The sequence below is a fragment of the Microcebus murinus genome, chromosome 2 (assembly GCF_040939455.1).
Source record: "Microcebus murinus isolate Inina chromosome 2, M.murinus_Inina_mat1.0, whole genome shotgun sequence".
In the NCBI taxonomy this organism is placed as follows: Eukaryota; Metazoa; Chordata; class Mammalia; order Primates; family Cheirogaleidae; genus Microcebus; species Microcebus murinus.
Genome location: NC_134105.1, coordinates 97,406,566 through 97,427,818, shown reverse-complemented (window position 1 = coordinate 97,427,818; position 21,253 = coordinate 97,406,566). Strand labels below are relative to the sequence as shown.

The 21,253-nt window shown below is 35.1% G+C and overlaps 1 protein-coding gene across 1 annotated transcript; it reads right to left on the bottom strand.

Moving 5' to 3' along the window:
• Positions 1-248: 248 nt before the first annotated feature.
• SEC22B (SEC22 homolog B, vesicle trafficking protein) lies at positions 249-19,531 on the bottom strand. The gene is made up of 5 exons (XM_012761891.2): positions 19,297-19,531; positions 12,635-12,744; positions 10,470-10,630; positions 8,363-8,509; positions 249-2,213 (listed from the first exon to the last, which is right to left on the bottom strand). Exons 1-5 carry the CDS (start codon positions 19,369-19,371, stop codon positions 2,059-2,061), a joined length of 648 nt encoding a protein of 215 aa, XP_012617345.1. The 5' UTR covers positions 19,372-19,531; the 3' UTR covers positions 249-2,058.
• Between the last annotated feature and the right edge of the window lie 1,722 nt (positions 19,532-21,253).

The following is a 21,253-nucleotide window of genomic DNA, read 5'->3' as shown; positions in this document are numbered from 1 at the left end:
GATACATTTCATGTAGTCAGATCTCCCCCACTACCTCCTACAAAGAAAAGAAATAGAAGCCATATTGTGACAGTCTTGTTCTCTCATTTTTCTGCTGTTCTAATCTTAAATCACTTTCTTGTTTCTTTGTTCATCATTTACTCCACCCCTTCTTTTTTAATTAGCCCATTGAGATTAGGTAGAAATGTACCTAAGAAAGGATATGTGTACATTAGTTAACTAGATAACAAAACTTCACACTGCAGGGAACATTCTAGAAGTATTTATTTCATTGCTGACCATTAGGTTGCAGCATGCAACTCTCAACGATGAGCTGCTACTCTCCACTCACATAGAAGCACCAAATGCTATGGTACCACTACTTGGGTTTTCAGCCTTTCAAAGGCTATTGCCAACATCATTACTTAGGGAGGGGCCTTTTAGGGACTTAAAAGCACTTATTCTCTATAAAAAGTAACTTCATATATTTCATGCACATAACTCCAATTGGCAGATTTAGGTCCATAATAGAAAGAAAAATATTCTAGTTTTGTAAATTAACAGGAATAAAATAAACATTTCTCCTTGCTTTGTTATAATGAAGATTTTTTTTTTTCCTCTACCAGCAATCAAGACAGTAGCTTTGATGATCCCTCAGGGTTATAAAATTGCTTACTGGTTAAAGTTCTTTCCAAAGATGTTAAGAAATAAGAAGTTGGCTCATTTTTTTTGTATAATTTAAAGAAATATTTGCAGTATATGCTGGAGTTAAAGGTCATCTTGTAGACCCTGTGATAATATTTGAAAGGCCTATTCTCCCCATTAAAAAAATTCCACCTCACAAGGTAAAAGGAAATCCCCATCATCCATTAGCAAAAAAGGAAAAAAATCATAGGTACTTTTATTTGTTAATAGAAGCCACTGTAAATGAGTTATCTGGCTCTAGACCATCCTCAGGGAATTTACATAAATTAAAATGGGAATGAGGTACCCTCAGAGACTTTCTCAGATAAATGTATTAAGTAGTTTGAGTAGTTGATTTGCAAAAACTTTAAATTTAATTAACTATACAGCTGAACATTTTCCATTTTGAAATTTGAGAATATCCTGAAAGGAAGTTTATGGAACATAAAATTACTGGGCACAGGGAAGTTTTTAAAACGTTAGCTAATTGTGACAGGAGAAAAACAAAGAGTGGGGAAAACCATAGCAGAGAAAGTGAGGAACGGGCACGACAAAGCCATGGTTATGACCTGGGTCCTTCTTCTCATTAAGCCAGGGGCTTCTGACTATCCATGTGGCATACTCACTCTTATACTAACATAAACCAGATGATGTAAAATAAAATTAACAATGTCCCAAACTAATTTAAGTCTCGTATAAGGAGTAAATGAAAGAAAACATTTTAGCTTCTTAATCAAGGAGGGCTATAATATAATTCCAAGGCATCTTAATATAATTCATTTAACCCTAAAGCAATTGTGCAATAAGCAAAATACAAAAGGAAAACAACAAAGGTTAACTTCCTACAGGGGCCAATAGACAAGATCTGTGCAGCACAGCAATTAACCTTCACATACTGGAGTCTTGTTTGAAAGGCCGTCAAAAACTCATATTACTGAAAATCACAACTGTCACCAACAAAAGGAATGTTGATTAGAGGCAAAAAACTTCCCAAAGGGCTGCCTTCTTTGAAGGAATTTCAAAATGTTGCTAGCACAGGTTGGCTAAGCTAAATCTCACTGATGGCTCCATTAGAGAATGAGAATGTCCCAGTCAGTGATGTTTTAAAAACGTACTGGGAAGGAAAAAACAAAATAAAACAATCTACTGTTCCCTAACATATATGGCTTAGCACCCAGAGAAAGCCTCTGCCCCCAAAAGAGACTTTCTACATAGGTTAAGCCTCATTAAATGAGGCGTAACCTTTCATTTTCAGGACATGGTCTTTTCTTGCAAGGTCTTTAGAGGCAGAAGTTCCACTTGGATTCTAATACACATCCCTGTGAGCTCAGCTTCCTGAAAACATACTCCTACCAGGTTCTAAGTTCTCTCTTACCAGTGACTGTATTCACTACTTCACAGCCACCAGAATCGCACATACACTATTAACATGATGAAAAATACAGCTACTGCTGCAAGTTTGGCGTAAGTGGAACGCATGTTCAAGTACTTCGCGTCCTGGCGGTATTTCTTGGACAGACTGGACAAATTGTTAGCCTTTGAATCCAATGCTGTCAAAGAGGAAAAAGAAAAACATAAATTAGTTTCTAGAAGTATTTTATCAAAAGGATTAAGGCATAAAAATAACCAAAATGAGTGGCACTACAAAAAACAACCATGAAGCTTAAATTATCATTTTTATTTTAAGGGTAAGGTTGTATATACTGATTAATTCATAATCCTGAAACACTGTAAAATCTACAATACATTTAAAAATTATCAGAACAAATTATGTTCAAATTCTTGAGGCTGTATAGTGAGGTGGTTAGTACAAGCTCTGGCCTTGGACTCTTTGGTTCAAATATCAGCCACATCAGCCATACAACTTGACTTAAGTGGTCAGGTCACTTGAATTCTCTAAAACTCAGTTTCTTCATATATGCAATGGGGAAGTAACAGTAACTATATAATAAGATTGTAGGTACATGAGATTGCCTATAAAATGAGCACAATGTCTGCATATGGTAAGCATTTAGTAAATTCTAGCTGATATTTTTCTAATAATTATTATCATCTTCATAATCTTTTAATGGTCTAAATCACATTCTTGCATATTTAAAAAAATGATAATCCACGTAAAATAAGACTCAGATAACCAGTAAATTCAATTATCCAGACACTGTCTTAAGCTATACTTCAAGGATGACTATTAAAATTTCTAGCTTTTTTGTTACAACAAAGGGCTCATTTGCCGTTCTGTGGTGAATGTATCTTGCTCTTACTCTGTAAACCTGTATCTTGCTCTTGCTCTGTAATCCTATCTTTCTCTCCTCAATAACATCGTTTTATACCTCAAGAGCTAAAAGTAGAACTACCATTTGATCCAGCAATCCTATTACTGGGCATCTACCCAAAGGAAAAAAGACATTCTATAAAAAAGACATCTGCACTCAAATGTTTATAGCAGCACAATTCACAATTGCAAAGATGTGGAAACAACCCAAGTGCCCATCAATACATGAGTGGATTAATAAAATGTGGTATATGTATACCATGGAGTTCTACTCAGCCACAAAAAACAATGGTAATCTAACACCTCTTGTATTATCCTGGATAGAGCTGGAGCCCATTTTATAAAGTGAAGTATCACAAGAATGGAAAAACAAGCACCACATGTACTCATCATCAAATTGGTATTAACTGGTCAACACTTATGTGCACATATAGTAGTAGCATTCATTGGGGGTCGGGCAGGTGGGAGCAGGGAGGAGGGGATGGGTATATTCACACCTAATGGGTGCGGTGTGCACTGTCTGGGGGATGGACATGCTTAAAGCTCTGACTTGGGTGGGGCAAAGGCAATATATGTAACCTAAACATTTATGCCCCTGTAATATGCTGAAATAAAAAAATAAAATAAAAATAAAATTTTAAAAAAGATAATAGACAATGGGAAAAAAATAAACCTCATTTTGTGCTTACCTTGCCAAAAAAAAAAAAAAATCTAAGATCTTCCACTTAATAAAGACTACTACAAAGTTAAAAGCTATCAGAAATTATATTTCAACAGACATATGAAAGTTGCACTGTAACTAAAATATAATAACAGGTGGCTGAGCATAGTGGCTCATGCCTGTAAACCCAGCACTTTGAGAGGCCAAGGCAGGAGGATGGCTTGAGGCCGGGAGTTCGAGACCAGCTTAGGCAACATAGCAAGAGACCTCATCTCTACAAATAAAATAAAACAAATAAACAAACAAACCCCCCCAAAACCCCAAAACAAAAACAAGTGCTAAAAAGCACCAACATCTAGTAAATTAATTTTTTTAGAATTTTCTGAAGTTTGTTTCCCCGCCAAAGGACATCCATCTATAATGTTATGTTCTTATAATTGTTAATTGAGCACTTAGAGAAATAGCCACATAGATATAAGTTATATCAGATTAAAATACAGGGCATATTTTAATAATAAAAATAAACTCTCTGCTTGATGTAAATAAATTCTGACCAACTTTTTACTTTTTTAAATTTTTATAAAACTATTGTGCAATCTGAATTTGTTTGTTCTTCCTTAAAGAATGCTTTTGGAATATTTGGAGTTGCTTAATAGAGACTGATTTTGATTGGGAAATGTGGCATTACTTAATAACACAGGCATGACAGCCACATCTAAATTAGCAACTGATTGCATGAGTAAGAAAAACATCTAGTCATGAAAGAGTACAGTTAGGGGTAAGAAATAACAATGACAATGCTCAAGGAATCCTTCCAGCCAGCCTACTAAAATGTACACTTCATTGGGCAGGGATTTTTAACTACTGTTTACTGTTACATCCTAAGTGCTCAGAACAGGGCCTGGCATAGAGTCAGTGCTCAACAAACATTGCTCAAAGAATCTTAATCTGCTGAAAATGACTGGAAGACGAACAATTATTAGGCCATGTAAGATAAGTAATAGTTAAGAGAATTCCTCTATCTAGGAACATTTTGAAACACAAGATATCATAAAGACAAAGCTACTGTTTGGAGAAGTCATTCAGCAAATATTTATGTTATTGGCACCATGTGACATGCTAGAGGATACAATAATGATCAAAATACAGATGATCCATTCCTTTGTGGAACTGCATGGAGTCTTGTAGAGGTGATACTTTTGAATGAAAAAATAAAACCCATGGTTTAAAAGAATAGGTATTTTAGGCAGTAAAAAAGGACCTAATTTGTACTGAAAGAACACACAGGAACTACTCTTGGGTCTTAAATGCAAAGTAGATTAGCTCTAAAACTAGAAATCAGAAAGAGAACAAGGTATAAAAGATAGATTCTTATGAAGAAACTTAAAGAAGAAAATATTCTTTAAGGTAAGTTAAGCCCTTTACTGTCCTTCAAATATGTTCTGTTCAACTCCTACATTGCTGATGGGACTGCAAACTAGTTCAACCTCTGTGGAAAGCAATATGGAAATACCTTAAAGCGATACAAGTAGATCTACCATTTGATCCAGCAATCCCATTACTGGGCATATATCCAAAAGAACAAAAGACACTCTATAAAAAAGACACCTGCACTCAAATGTTTATAGCAGCACAATTGCAAAGCTGTGGAAACAACCCAAGTGCCCATCAATACATGAGTGGATTAATAAAATGTGGTATATGTATACCACGGAGTACTATTCAGCTATAAGAAACAATGGTGAAATAGCACCTCTTGTATTTTCCTGGATAGAGCTGGAACCCATTCTATATAGTGAAGTGTCCCAAGAATGGAAAAATAAGCACCACATGTACTCACCAGCAAATTGGTATAACTGATCAACACTTAAGTGGACATATAGGAGTAACATTTATTGGGCATCGGGCAGATGGGAGAGGGGAGGAAGGGATGAGTATGTACACACATAATGAATGTGATGTGCACCATCTGGGGGATGGACATGCTTGAAGCTCTAACTCTGGGGGGGAAGGCAACACACGTTGGAACCTAAATATTTGTACCCCCATAATATGCTGGGAAAAAAATCAAAAAAAGAAAAAGAAAAACAAAACAAATATGCTCTGTTCAGATATGTTTTTTTTTCACTTAAAATATTACTCTTCACTCCTTCCTGATCCAACTAAATTCAGGAAATCTTTCCTGTTCACTTCACATTTATCTACTTCTTTCCATATTCCATCCCTCCTTCCTTCTATATTCTACTTCCTTCCATATATATTCTTATGTAAGATATAACTATTAATATGGTTCTTGTTATCTATATGTTAATTTAAAACTACCATACACTGAAAATGGACAAAAACCCAGAAGGCCAGATTCGGCTAGGTACTAGCATTGTGATTTTTAGTAAGCCATGTAACGTTTCTGAGTCTCTGCTTCTTTATCTGTAAAACTGGTTTAATATCATGTAATTCACATGAGATTATTACAAAGATTAAATAATACATATCCTCTTAGAATATTGCCTAAAACACAGTGAGATATTTGTTCCCTTATACTATCAATTACTCTGTGAGAATGTTTATCTTACCAACCATTACTCTGAAGCTACTTAGAGTAAAAATGTACTGTTTCAATCAGCATAGCAGCTTTGCAGCAAACAACAAAGTACTAGATGATCATTCTCTGCACATATGATAAACTTACAAATATAAAAATTTTGGATTTAAGAAGAATTCTTGTGATGGTCTACTTTATCCCAGGTAGAAAGTATAAATCTATCTGATGAAAACTTACACAGCCTCACTCATTCAAAATTTGATGTTTAAAGAGTGTGAAGCTATATGCTGGGATAACTGCTGCCCATTAACATAAAGGTTAAATTTTTCCATTCATAATAAATAAAAACTCATTTACTAATAAATATGTAGTAAGGCTGAATCCAAGAAATACTTATTAAGAAATCTACTTGTGAGCATTACTATGAGGGATATGAAAGTAATTGAAACAGATATGAAACACAAAAATACTATCTTTAAAGAGCTTAGGACACACAGTGGCTCACACCTATGATCTCAGCACTTTGGGAGGCAGCAGGAAGATCACTTGAGGTGAGGCCAGGAGTTAGAGACCAGCTTGAACCACATAGTGAAACCCTATCTCTACAAAAAAAAAAAAAAAAAAAATCAGGCATGGTGGTGCTCGCCTATAGTCTTACTACTGGAGAGGCTGAGGCAGGAAGATCACCTGACCCCAAGATTTTGAGGCTGCAGTGAGCTATGATGGCACCACTGCACTCTAATACAGGCAACAGAGTGAGACCCTGTCTGAATTTAAAGGAAAAAAAAAAGGCTTACATGCTCATATTAAATATTTAGGTAACATTTAAACATCAGGCAAAAATATTTAACCTAATTTTACCTAATTACCTATAATTTTAAAACTATAGGTAAAAATACCTAATTTTACATATATATTTACCTAGTTTGCCTTAAGTATATTTAAACATTTATATCAAAATATATTTATATAAAATAAATTATATAATATAAATACATTAATACATATTTATATGTGTTAGTTGGGTAAATACATATTTAATAAATATTTAAGGTAAATTAGGTAAATAAAAATACAAACACATAAAGATACAATTATATGTAAAAACAATTATGTAACTAAGTGCTATAAGAGTTTAAAGTACAGAAGAAATTAATGGAATGTGGGCTATAAGGACCAAGGAAGCCTTCTTTGAAGAGGTAGTACTTGTCTAGGTTTTAAAGGAAAGGTCCAGTGTCAGGTGAGAATGGACCATTAAGGATGGTGAGGCTGACTGGCCGGGCGTGGTGGCTCACGCCTATACTCCTAGCACTCTGGGAGGCCGAGGCGGGCGGATTGCTCGAGGTCAGGAGTTCGAAAGCAGCCTGAGCAAGAGCAAGATCCCATCTCTACTATAAATAGAAAGAAATTAATTGGCCAACTAATATATATAGAAAAAATTAGCCGGGCATGGTGGCTCATGCCTGTAGTCCCAGCTACTCGGGAGGCTGAGGCAGGAGGACTGCTTGAGCCCAGGAGATTGAGGTTGCTGTGAGCTAGACTGATGCCACGGCACTCACTCTAGCCTGGGCAACAAAGCGAGACTCTGTCTCAAAAAAAAAAAAAAAGGATGATGAGAAAGCTGACCTGTCTGAGGCAGAATGCTTACAAACTAAAGAGAATAAGAGACATTTGCAATCTCCTTATCTTGCATATACAGAGCACAATGCCTTACACACAGCAAGTACTCAATAACAATGACTGACTGAATGAAAAGTAAGTATAGAGCAGGCTGGATCATATCCTGTAGTCCCAAATTTAAGTTTTTCAGAAAGGAATGCCTTGATGAAAATGGCATTTTATAAAGAGTGATCTGGCAGCAGTAAAGTCCCCTAAAAAGGCTACTCACAAAACCACTGCAATAAATCTTGGACAATTTTCTCTCATTCTTCATTTCCTTTAACTTGTGTGTTTCTGTATATAATTTATTTTTGCATAATTTATTTTGTAAATCTTGGAAACAGTAATTACTTCTAATATGCATGAGTCTTTTATACTGCTCCAAATCAACAAAAGATAATCATGCTAGGAAAAAAAAGTATCATTTTGGAAGCTTTGTAATGACAGATGAATTCTTAACAGTCATAGGTAGAATCTGACAGCACAAAAGGTATGGCAAAATAAGCTATCCTTGCCTATGGGATGAGAACCACTTCTTCGTAAGACTCTTAGTGCTTTTAGATACCTGAGAGTGCTTCTCCCCGTTGTAACACTTCTTCAATATTGGCCACCATGATTCTCTGCACATCTTGCAATTCAGTGTTGATGGAGCCTAGGTTTCTTCGAGCACGACTATCAATGTAGAGCTTCTTGGTTTTCTGAATGAAGGTATCTAGAATGATGATGAAGTGACCATTAACAACTTCTTTCACTCCAACAAAGTAGTGAGGGATCAAAAGTACTGAGTTTATGCCTAGATCTGCCAGTGTCCATGGCTAACCAAGCTCTCGGGTGAGTTTCAAAATCTGGGCTTTGATCTCGTCATTTGTAAAATATAAATATATAACTAGATGACTATTCAGGAGAAATGCCTTTGGCCACTTTGAATTAGAAGTATTTGCTATCGGAAGGCTTAGAGAAATTAAGACTCATGATAGTAAGCCTTTCCCCAAAGCAGAAATTTTCAAACTATATTCCGAGGACCCTTAGGTACTAATTCTACACATTAACTCTCCTCCTCACTTAACTTTACATATTCCCTAAAAAGATATTGGCAATACTCTAGTATCATTATAGCTTAACATGGCAAAATGAGTCAATGATCATTAAAGTTGAAAAACACTGCTTTAAAGTGCTTTCTTTAACATACATTCCCAATTTTATCTCATTCATAAAACTCAGATAAAGCAAACATGTGATAGGGAGTTTCCCAAAATACCAATATAAAACTGCAGTCTTATCTGTCTTTAGCCTGTATCTGTATTTCTCAAAACTGTAAGAATAACTCATTAGTAGAGACATTTTTAACTTTTGGCAAAAATCTTAAGTTATATGTGCTGGACACCTTTCACCTGCCTCTTCAGATCTCCTTTCCACTCTTCTACACTTTGTTTTCTGACCTGGGAAACTGGCCTGTATGAAGTACATCAATGTGCCCTTTGGCTTCCAGTTAGGTTCAGGTAATGAAGGAGCCTCAACAGTAGGGAACAGAGAGAGCAAATAGTGATATCAGGGTATTTATTCCCCTGGCTCCTTCCTGAAAAGTCACTTTGGGTTGGCAGTATCTTTCTACCAAAAGTTACTTCTCTCAAGTTGGCCTTCTCTATAAATTTTCTCTTTTTCAGTTCCAGAAATTCCTCCTTCCCCTTATACTTTCAGGTCTAAGGATAGTAACAATTACTGCTAATGATCCCAGGTTACTGTACCTAGTGGTTCTCCTACAGCCCATTCATAACTTTGTATATAATCCCTTAATATATTAATAATTTGAGTATACCATTTACTTTTTGTGTGAGCCTGATACATTTGTTTTATTTTTTTCTTGAGTTTACTGGACTGTTACTGTCTTTAAAAATAAAATTTGAAAAACTGGACATTATATAAATTAGCATTTGGAAAGCTTGTAGTTATGAAACACTAGAGTGTTTTGCCAAATTTTCTCTATTTCTGAAAAGCAAGATGACACACTTATCTAGCAAACTTGAAACACTTCAGAAATTCTGAGATAGTGAAACTATTTTCTTTTTTAACCAAAAATTTCAGTGATGTAGCCTGATCCTACTTGTTTTCACTCCCTGTACTTAATGTACTAAGTTCATTTCCTTTGATCTATTGCCATCAGATACTTTAACAGGTCCGACTGGTAATGAGTCTTTCTATAATTCTTATACAATACAGACACCCACACTTACTACTTCTAAATGTAGTAAATATTATCTCCTAAGACCATCGATACCATATATCTTCTATTTTTTTTCAAATTAAAGGATGTTATTCTACTAAAAGAAACAAAGCACCATTCTTTCTGATTTCTAAATTCTCATCTCCAACTTTAGTATGAGTATGTGCCTATGGGTTGGGGGAAAGATGAAATCAGACCCCAATGAAGAACCAAACCAATAACAAAAAGGGGCAAAAGGCAACAGGTTCTATGAGGAAAAGATCAAAAGACTAGAGAAAATTACTTCTAAGAAGGAAGCCTCATTCACTCAATAAGACATAAAGAGGTAGAATGGGTGAGGAGGCAGATTTCAAAACTTCAAGAAGTAAACACGAGAAAAAATGTGTCAATATTATATCAGTGTAACAAATCGCTTATTGTTTGCAAAGAGAAGTGAGGGGCAAAAACTTACCAAACTCAATAAAGGAATAGGGTCTAGACACAGTGGGCACCTTCTTCCCATGCTGTTCATCAAATTCGGAGTGCAAATCTTCTAGGTAGGCAAAAGCCAACTTCTTAGGGAAGGCTGCTTCACACAAAACCAAATAACACACCCCCTGCTCAATAATGTAGCTGGAAAGACAAAAAAGTTGTTTGTAAATAACAGTACCTCCAACAGGTTGAAGCAGAATCTCAGTACCATACAAGCTTTTGAAAATATCTAGCCTAAACTCTTTGGCTGGCTAAATCAGAAAGTAAATTTCAAACCACAAATCCTGGGACTCAGAAAGCAAACATATTTCCATTATTAGCAGTATATTCCAAAAGGAGTATTTAGACAGAATATAATTTTTATTAATTCATTACACAATTCTTCAATTAACATATCTTAATACCTGACTTCTTGAAACATTTAGAGTTGTGACTCCATCCACCCTTTGATTCTGTATAGTAAACTAGTTTATACATATTTAAACTCCTTCTGGCCAAAAAGAAAAACAGTGAAACTAGAAATTTTTGTGGATACTTAAAAGTTGAAAGTAAATGCCATAATATTTACTAGGTATAGAAAACAGTGGCTTCAGGACTAACAACACTGCCTCATTTCCAGGCTAGGAGAACTCTGTAATCAACTGGAAACTATCCAACAATAGAACTGATTTCCTCTTGTGATAATGAGTTTCCTGGCACTCTAGAAAGGGTTATATTACTATATGTCTGAGATATTTCTGGGAAAAGGTTAGGCTACTAAGTGGTCTTCAAACTTCTTTTTAGCCATAGTACTCTTTATTTCAACAAAACTTATATTCAGAAGTTCTTTAAATAGGAGTTTGCAAATAGTTTCACCATTCTATGGGTTGTCTATTCACCCTGTTGACTGTTTTCTTTGCTGTGCAGAAGTTTTTTAGTTTAATATAGTCTCATTTGTCTATTTTTGTTGTTGTTGTTGCCTATGCTTTTGAAGTCTTAGCCATAAAATTTTGCCTAGATCAATGTCCTAAAGTGTTTCTCCCAGGTTTTCTTCTAGTAGTTTTACAGTTTTGGGTCATATGTTTGAGTCTTGAATCCATTTTGCGTTGATTTTTGTATATGGTAAGAGACAGGGGTCAGTTTTATTGATCTAACAGGAGACTAATATCCAGAATATACAAGAACTCAAACAACTCAACAGCAAATAAATAATCGTATTAAAAAGTGGGCAAAGGAGCTGAATAGACATCTCAAAAGAAGACATAAAAAAAGACTAACAAATATATGAAAAAATGCTCAACATCACTAATCATCAGGGAAATGCAAATCAAAACCACAGTGAGGTGTTATCTCACCCTAGTTAGAATGGCTGTTATCAAAAAGATAAAAAATAACAAGTGTTGGCAAAGATGTGGAGAAAAGAGAACTCATACACTATTGGTAGAAATATAAATTAGAACAGCCTTTTTTATTTTCCTTTGATCTTTTTGTATTCTCTTTTTCTTTTTAATTTTTTCTGTTTTATCAGCTTCAAAATTAACATGTATCAAACATTTAATACCGATTATTTGTGGATAATTTAAAATCTACAAATAAGGGATCCTTGATCCCTTTCTCAACTGTATGTGTTGTCTATAACCACTGAGATGCTCTTAGGTTATCTTTTATAATTTTCTTTTTTCTAAATAATAACAATATTTCTTGACTATTCCCTATATGCCAGGCAAGATACTATGTAATATACATGGATTCTCTCATAATCCTCTCAAAACTTCTGTGATTATTTTCCTTATTTTATAGCGGAAACTGAGGCTTGGAGAAGTTATTTGAGTTGCTCAAAGTTACATTGTTAGTAAATATTTGAGTAAGGGTACTAATCTAAATGTGGCTGGTTCTAAGATATTCCTAAGCAAGAAGTTATCCATTATTGCATGATGAATACAAAATTCATTAGACACAGGTTAACAGGTTAAATTACTATAAACTTGTTGAATAAACAAACCAAGATTTTAGTTTGTAGAATTAGAGCCAGGGAAGTTGCTTCTATGAAGAGACTATATTTTTAAAGTAATCTTTGCCTTTAAAAAAATATTACTGTTCTTATCAGGTGTTATATTACTGTATTTCATATTTAAATGATCATAAAGAAATCAGGATTATACTCACTGAAAAGTCATGGCTCCTGCTTCCAAAGTACATCTGGTAGGGGACTGTTCATTCAACTTCCGAAAGAGTTGCTTAGCTTGACTCTGGTACTGTTGAAGGTCCCGGCCAGACTAAAAGAAGACACTTTCATTTAAGAATTTTCCACAAAAACAGCTATCAATTAGTGAGAAGCACTATGATATTATGAGAACACTATGTGAATAAGGTCCTTCAATTACATAAGGTTAGTAAGATTTATTTTAGCAAAAGAAAGATGACCTACTTTTAGAGCAAAAAGGAAAACCTAACCCTAGTTCTTTAAGATCACATTAGCTATTTGCTAAGAAGCAAAAATGCATACCTCAACTACATTTAATGCATGCTTAACTTTCAATCCAATGTTCTTTCCACTACTAGGACAGTACCCTCCTCCTAAACCATTTATTTCCACAGTTACTGGCACAGAACTATACAGCATGTGCTATACTCGGGGAAAATTCTGGGAACAACAGATCGATGAATCTCATTTTCATGCTAGAATATCAAGCAGAATCTTCCATAAAGTGTTACATTATTGAGCATTTAAACAAAACTAAATGCATACATGCATGTCTGCAAATTTTATGAACACTATGACTGCAATTAGGTAAAAATGAGCAAGATGAGAGACAAAAAGTTGCAAAGTCAAATACCTTTTACTGCATAAATCTATTTAGTTCCTGAGTCTGGATAGCAAAAGTTTGAATACAGAGGAATATATGCAAACAAAAATGAATATAGTAACATTCAGATGGTATAATTACAGAAAATATTTTCTTGAATAATTTCTAAATTTTACAATTAAAAAAAGAGGGAAAATCTATTAGAGGAAATAACAGTGTCATTTCAAAAGGAGAAAATCATACCTCATTAATCTACTAGATCCAAAGGGAAAATGAAGTGCATGAAGAATGGAAAGCAAATATACATTGTTTATTCATCCACATGCAGGGGGCAGAAGGGGCTTTCTGTTAGCTATGATCTGAATGTTTGTTGGTGTTCTACCAAAATCCATGTTATAAACCTCCAAGGTGATAGTATTAGGAAGTGGGACCTTTGGGAGGTGATTAGGTCATAAGGGTAGAGCCTCATGGTTGGGATTAGTGCCCTTATAAAAGAGACCCCAGAGAGCTAGCTTGCCCTTTCCACTATGTGAGGAAACAGCTAGAAGGCACCATCTACGAATCCAGGCCCTCACCAGCCACCCAATCTGTTGGCACCTTGATCTTGGATTTCCCAGCCTCCAGAACTGGAGAAATGCATTTCCATTGTTTATAAGCCACCCAGTTTATGGCATTTTATCATAGCAGCCCAAACAGAATGAGATGTCGCCATGTGATGGGAAGGAATTATTCTACTTCAGAATTATGTATTTTGAATTAAAGATAAGAACACAGTCTCCTTTTGACAGATGTTAATAGCTAAAATGTTTAAATAGAAACTGTTTATACTAAGGTCTCCCACGGTATGAGTCTGAGGTCTAATTTAGAGAAAGTACAAAGTGAAATCTTAAAATTCTAGAAAGTATACTACTTAGCTAATAGAAAAAACATGGAAGTGATGATAAAATGATAAAGTGGCAGATCAGCAAATGTACAAGTATAGGATAATAAATTTCTAAGCTATATTTAAAATGAACTGGAAACTTCAATATGAACAAGAGGGTGAATAAGCATGAGGTAAACCAGAGGAGTTATGCAGAGTCCACTTAAAGTATTAGTCTGTAGATTTATTTTGTTTAGCATTGCTCTTATTTATTATAATGCCGTTCATTTGAGAAATATTTCTACATTAATATATGTATATATGCATGTATGTGTATATATATACAGTTTTATATATTAAATAGTACTTTATAATAATTAACATATAATATATATTAGCATTATCATATTAAACAGTACTGGTAATATATGGCCAGCCAGTAAAGGACAGTGAATAAGATCACATGCTTTCAATCAACAAAACTGGAAAATAATATCATACTTTTCTAAATTTGAATGGTACTTACCAATCTGTTTGTTCCACCAATGCCATTATGTGGCATTCTGAAGAGATCTGAACCCAAAAGAGTAATAAAAAGGGATGGAAAAAATGTTGGAAATGCTACTAAGTGGCAAGAAAGAATATCAAGAAGAGTTTCAACCTTGGTTTCACACTAGAATCACTTGGGGATCTTAAAAAACTACTCATGCTCAATCTCCACCCCCCAAACCAACTAAACCAGAATCTTGGAGGTAGGGCTCTGACACTGGTATGTTTTAAACAACAACCACAGATGTCAAGTGTAAGTTCTTTGCTAAAGGCAGGTGAGCACCTTAAAAGGACTAGTTGAAGAAAAGATGGCAAAAAATTGTTAATCACATAAAAACTGGTATAAATCCTTTGACTTTATAAGAGACATTGTAAAAATCACTGCAATCTAAGAAAAAGAGACTAACAACTGTATCAACTACAAGAAACTATAGCCAAAAGCATGATATAATTTCAGGAATTTGCAAACAACATAGCAAAGATTGCCAATATACAACATTGGGGACATATATACATAGAGATTATAGTATACCAACAAACATTTTACAATGTTGGTTCAGTTAGCATTACCATTACTGAGAACACAATGCTGGTGCAATCTTTTTGGTTAAATGATAACAATTCAGGTATATTCATATAATAGAATATTATACAGTCATTAAAATGTCATATAATATTTAATGAGTTGAGGAAATATTCATTATACACTAAGTGGAAAAAAATTAGGAATGGTCTTACAATATTACTTTTTATTTAGTTTTAAACATATATACCGAAAAGTATATTTAAGGTCATCATCAAAATAGATATAATTTGAGAAGAGATTGTAAGTAACAATCACCACTAACATTTGGTCATTTTGCTTGTACATATTTACTGAACTTTCTATAATAAGCATGGGTTAATTTTGAGAAAAATTATTAATTTATTCCTACTTATTACATATTTGCACCCAGAGTATTTATTGTGTGCAATTCTAGTCTATGAACTATAAGAAAGGCAAGATGGAATTAGAGATTCTTCAGAAATGGGCAAATGAAATTATTAAGTGCTTTCTGCCAGGCATTGTTCTAGACATTTTATATAATTTAACTCATTATTTAATCTTCACAATTACCCTATGAGGTGATTAGAATTATTATACCTATTTTTTATTGGAGAAGTCAAACTTGCCCAAGGACTCCAGGCTAAAAGGGGAAGGGCTAGGATTTTAACCCAGGAAATCTGGCTCTAAGAACTACTGGTCCTAAGTATTATGCTATACCATCTCTATAATTGAAATTGCTTAAATAACAGATCCACCTTTTTTAGGTAATGTTTGACTATTTTATACTAAATCTAATTCATAGGAAATGCTAAGAAACCACGTGGCAGCTCTGATCTAGATCTCACAAAACAACACAACCACTGCTTCACGGAATGACCTTTAGTTTGCTTTCAAGATCAAAGTCACAAAGGGCCCACAATCAGCTAGTCCACCTAAAAATATTTAGATGTCCTTATTCTATTTTCTACTTCATCTGCAACAGATTAATGAACTTTGCATATGGTATAATGATATCTGTTAATAATCCAATAATGAAGTGGATTACAGTAACTGGACAAATTGTGAAATAAATTTGAGGTTATTGAATAGCATATTTAAGATTTGGCTCTATATACTACAAAAGGTGCAAGGTAGTAATCTGCCGCACAATCAAATACTTTTCATTGCTGTTACCTAAGACTACTAAGCAGCTAGTTGTATTAAATATCATCTTTTGCCTTTTTAAGAATGTTTAGATAACCTCTTATCATTTTAAAATTCCTGTTGAACTCAGCTGGTCAAAGTCCAGCAGCACCAAGAACCAATCATTTCCCTCTAAAAGCAATTATAGTAAGTTGATTAATCAACCCTTGATGATTAGGAGAGTAAGGCAATTTAACTGTACAACAGATTATCTGCTTTCTTGGAGCTCCCTGTTGTCTGCTTGGTTAGATCTAACATCATCTTCAAGTCTGGACTGCCCTCCATAGCACTGGGGAAAATAAAAGAGAAGAGGATACAGTAATTTTGAAGTAAAACAGAAAGGTAGATAAAGAAATTACTGAAATCCTAAAAGGAGAAACAAATCATGAAGGAAGGTGGAAAGGAAATAGATAGGATATCAGTTATGGAGCCTAGGTATTGGGAGAAAAGTCCATCTATCTGCTCTAAGCCTAAATTTCTAGTTAAGCATAAAGGAAACACTGTGTATAAAACACTCCAGCTATTTTTCCTTGTCACGACGAAGTGGGGAGGGTGATGGTATTTCTGGAATCTAGGAGATAGAGGCCAGGGGTGTTGCCAGACATCTTAAAATGCATAGGACAGTCCCCCATAACAAAGAATTATCCTACTCGTCTCAAAACATCAACAGTATCGAGGTGAAGAAATTCTGATGAAAAATTCCATTATGCTACTTATTAGCTGTGTGACCTTAGGCAAACAATCTATCATCTCTAAGCCTCAGAGCTTCCTTATCTATAAATGGGGATAATAATAGTATCTATTCTAATTTGGTTGGTACAAGGATTGAATGAAATAATGCACTTAACAGGCTTAGCACAGTGCTTGGTATGTAGCAGGTGCTCTTATAAAGGTTCTGTATACTTTTATAGTAGTAAAAATAAGTTTAAATTCATATTTTCACAGACATTAAAGTTCAGGAAAAACTTCATTATTCAAAGTCAAAATTCCTAAATGAACACTATAGAATTACAATCACAACATATTTTTGTGTAAAACTTCTTTCCTCGTCAATTAAACAAAGCAACCTTTCCTGGTAGACCAATACCAAATCAATGCCAAGTTTAGAATTAAGAAACAAACAATAATAAATCAATTAATTTTTCAATAAAGATCAAGGCAGAGAGTAGGGGTCCACTAAAATTAAGTAGACTTTCAAATCGACTTTGTATCCTTTGACCACATTGGAATTCAATGCAATAGTTGGAAAACTGACCAGATACCACCTGCCACCAACTGTGGGGAAATTATTTCTTCATATACTTCAAGGAAATTTCACCAGACTATCTCCCTTGTTCAAATAATATTCCTAGGCTCATTTGAACAATTACACTCCTTCTGCAGAGTGGTCCTAGAAAATTCTCAACAAACTGGAGAATTTAGAGTAAAACATTGCACAATTGAAAATTAGGGTATGTTATATTTTTCACAATTTATTTCATTGATTAGACTTTGTTTTGTGGTATGAACACAATATATTTCACTTAGTATGGGCTGCAACTTTATTATATGCATTGCTCTCCTAAAAGTGAAAATAAACATATTTCCAAATCAAACCTAAAAAGGCATATAACCAAATAGAACAGTTCCTTATTATGAGGTCAGCTTAGATGTCATTTCTTCTGGGAAGACTTTTATCATCTCCCCAAGCCAACTTAGATATCCTTTCCATATTCAATCACAGAACCGTCTTCCTCTTCCATGGCAATTACATTACATGATAATTTTAAGTTACCTGGTTTTTCCTCTAGACTATGAGCTCCATGAAGGTAGAGACTGTGTTCTCTAACTCCCTGCATTAACACCATGCCTGGCACATTTGATGTGCTCAATAAGATTTTTTTTTTTTTTTTGCAGCATGAATATATGAATGAAAAGTCCAAGAGATGAAATGTGCAAAAAATTTTTCTCTAAAACTCATCTTATTTAAGCCTTAAAGTTTAAAAAAAAACTACTTGGGCTGTATGAGAAAGTAAAATAAAATCGGTCATTTAAAGTAAGTTATAAAAATTCCATTCTCAGCCTCTCATCTTCAGGGACCTCCCAAGCTTGCTCCAGAATTTGCCTCACATCAGAAATTTCTCTTGTGATTGTGAAACAAAGCAGCTTCCTTTAAAAATATGTAGAGGAGTTGTTGTTTTAAATCAATTCAGTGTATTTTTAAACACCTACTAGTATAAAGCTGCTGTTGTAAAAGCTACGGAGAACACAAAGATGATTAAGACCTGTCATTTGCCTGCTAGGAAACTCAATTTATTGAAAGACAAAGAAAAAAAATAAAACAAGGTACGACGCATTACAGGATTTTGATAAGGTTTATTGGAACCTTGGGAATTGGGCTTACTCTTGAAAGAAGGTACTATACTGAACTTTAAAAAGTACTTACATGTGGCAATAATGACCTCACCCACTTTCAAAAGATGTCAGTAAGCTAGGTCAAGGATCAGGTGCTACAGTAAAAAGAGTTGAAGAATTTAGGAGCTGAGTTTTTCCAGGATTTGTCAGTAGCCTTATTAGCAGCAGAAAATTAGAAGTTCTGATTTTAACGAAGTCCCTGAAGAGTCAGAGAACACTGGGTGATCACAATAGCCGAACCTATCCCTTCTTCAAAGCGTTTTTCTAAAGAGAAACAGGTAACACAAAATCTAACTCCGCCTTCAGGAAAGATTTCCACTCACACTAGTCTTTACACCACCAAAAGATAAAAGAACACTTCAGAGAGGTCGGGAGTGCCTGGGAGGTCACAAAGGTTTCCTGCGTCCTAGGAAGAAATCCGGTGCGGAGAGCAAAGCGCGCTGGCAGGGACTTGGGGTCGCGGGAATCTAGTCTAGTAGTAGCTCACCTGTTCGTCCTCCTGCATCGAGGCGGCCAGCGGCAGCCCGTCCGCCACTCGGGCAATCATTGTTAGCAACACCATCTTCACAGGCTACTGGGACCCAACACTGGCCCGGACAGTCGTAGGTGTCGTCCTCACTTCCTCCGCGGCAACAACAGTTATAACTCTAGCTCAGTTCCCGAAGATCCGGTTGCTTGCGTCTCCGCTTCCAGCTGAGGTGGCCGGAAACAGCTCAAGAGCTTTCCACTACCGGTCCGCAGAATTGGCTTCCCACTGAGAACTACAACTACAGCAACACTGGTTCCGCAATCTCTCCTTCCACCTTCATACACTTCCAAAGTCCAGCCCACTTTTCTGGACTTTGAGTTTAGAATAAGTCTTGCCCTTTGAGGGGGCGTGGTGCTTAAACTGAAACAGAATTTTCTACTTCCCGATACTTTGTTTTGGGAGCGAACTGGGAAGGAGAGTGGGAGTTGGTGGGTATCGAGATGAGGGGTATGTGAAAAAAAACTGAACATTTCATATTTAATTTTTCTATTTTCTATACATTATATACATGACATTTTTTATATTTGTATATTTTTCGGCAGACATTTTTGTCTGTTATTTTTGCTTGCTTGTTTATGCTGTATCCCCAGATCCTTGAACAGTTTCTGCTAAGAGGTCAATAAATATTTGTTGTATGTGTGTATAAATGAACAAATACTGGACTTCAGATATTACCTATGTCAGTCAGCCTATCAAAAGCTAGGATCTCTGCTACAGCTATGATACGTAGCAGGGTAGCCTTAGTAGAAATTCCAGTGGTTGGGCAATCATTCCCTATTGGTGCAACTTCTAGACAATCTCACTTAAAGAAGTGTTCTCAGCCCTGTTTTCTGGTGTTCTCAAGATGGTGACACCAGCCTCTTAGGTTTTTTTTTGTGTGTGTGTGTGTGAATATTAGGGTTTTGTAAATTTTAAAAAGTTATACAAATTTTTTTATTCATTTATTTATTATAACTTAAGTGAATAACACCTACTCTTTACTAAGTGCTTACAAGTTAGTGTTTGCGTTAATAGAAACACTGCTAAGTGCTTTATAGATATTAGTTAATTTAACCAAACAATCCTGTATGGTTGTTTATTACTAGGACTCAACTTTGAATCTTGGGAAAAGACTCAGAAAGTAAATTTTCCAAGGTCACACAGCTAGCAGTGATGGAAACAAGATATGAGCTCAGGTTCAACTCCAAATCCTAATGTGATTCTGTCTTAACTTTGACCCATAAGTTAAAGAGCTCATGCTTTAACTTTTTCTATTGTCTTTCAGTTATTAGGAGAAAACTAGCATTATTTCATCAGAGGCTTTTGGGAAGAAAAATAAGACCTAGTGATTGACTCCGCATGAAAGATGAAGGACTAGATTACATAAGACAAAAGATCAGTGTTGTTATTAACAGAGACAGTAAGAAAGTGCAATAGAAGGTAATCCTTTTGTATATAGGAATCTAAGTTGGTAGAAGCATAATATATTACATTTAAAAAAGCCCACAGATGTAATTTGTTTTAACTTCCTTTCCTCCAACTCAACAAGGACATGCCTTCTACCACAGTCTCAAATGATGGTCATCTAGCTTCTGCTGGAACAATCCAGTAATGAGGAATTAATGATATAAATATTTTCACTAAGGAACTGCCATATGGATCAAAGAAGGAGAGAGAGAAGAATGTAGTAGGCATGTACAGAGAAGCAGATTTGAAGCAAGAGTCCCATATTCTTTTCAGTTCCTGGCTCTAGGCTCTTTCCAAGGCCCATATACATTCTTTATCTTGGATTCTACCAGACACCATTGTTTCTTTATAACCCCCCTTTTTTGCTTAGATTACTTTGAGTTAGTTTCTGTTACTTACAACAACCACCACCACAAAATTTAGCTAATATAGAAACGCAGAGTCACCCCATACCAACCATTTCTTGGAA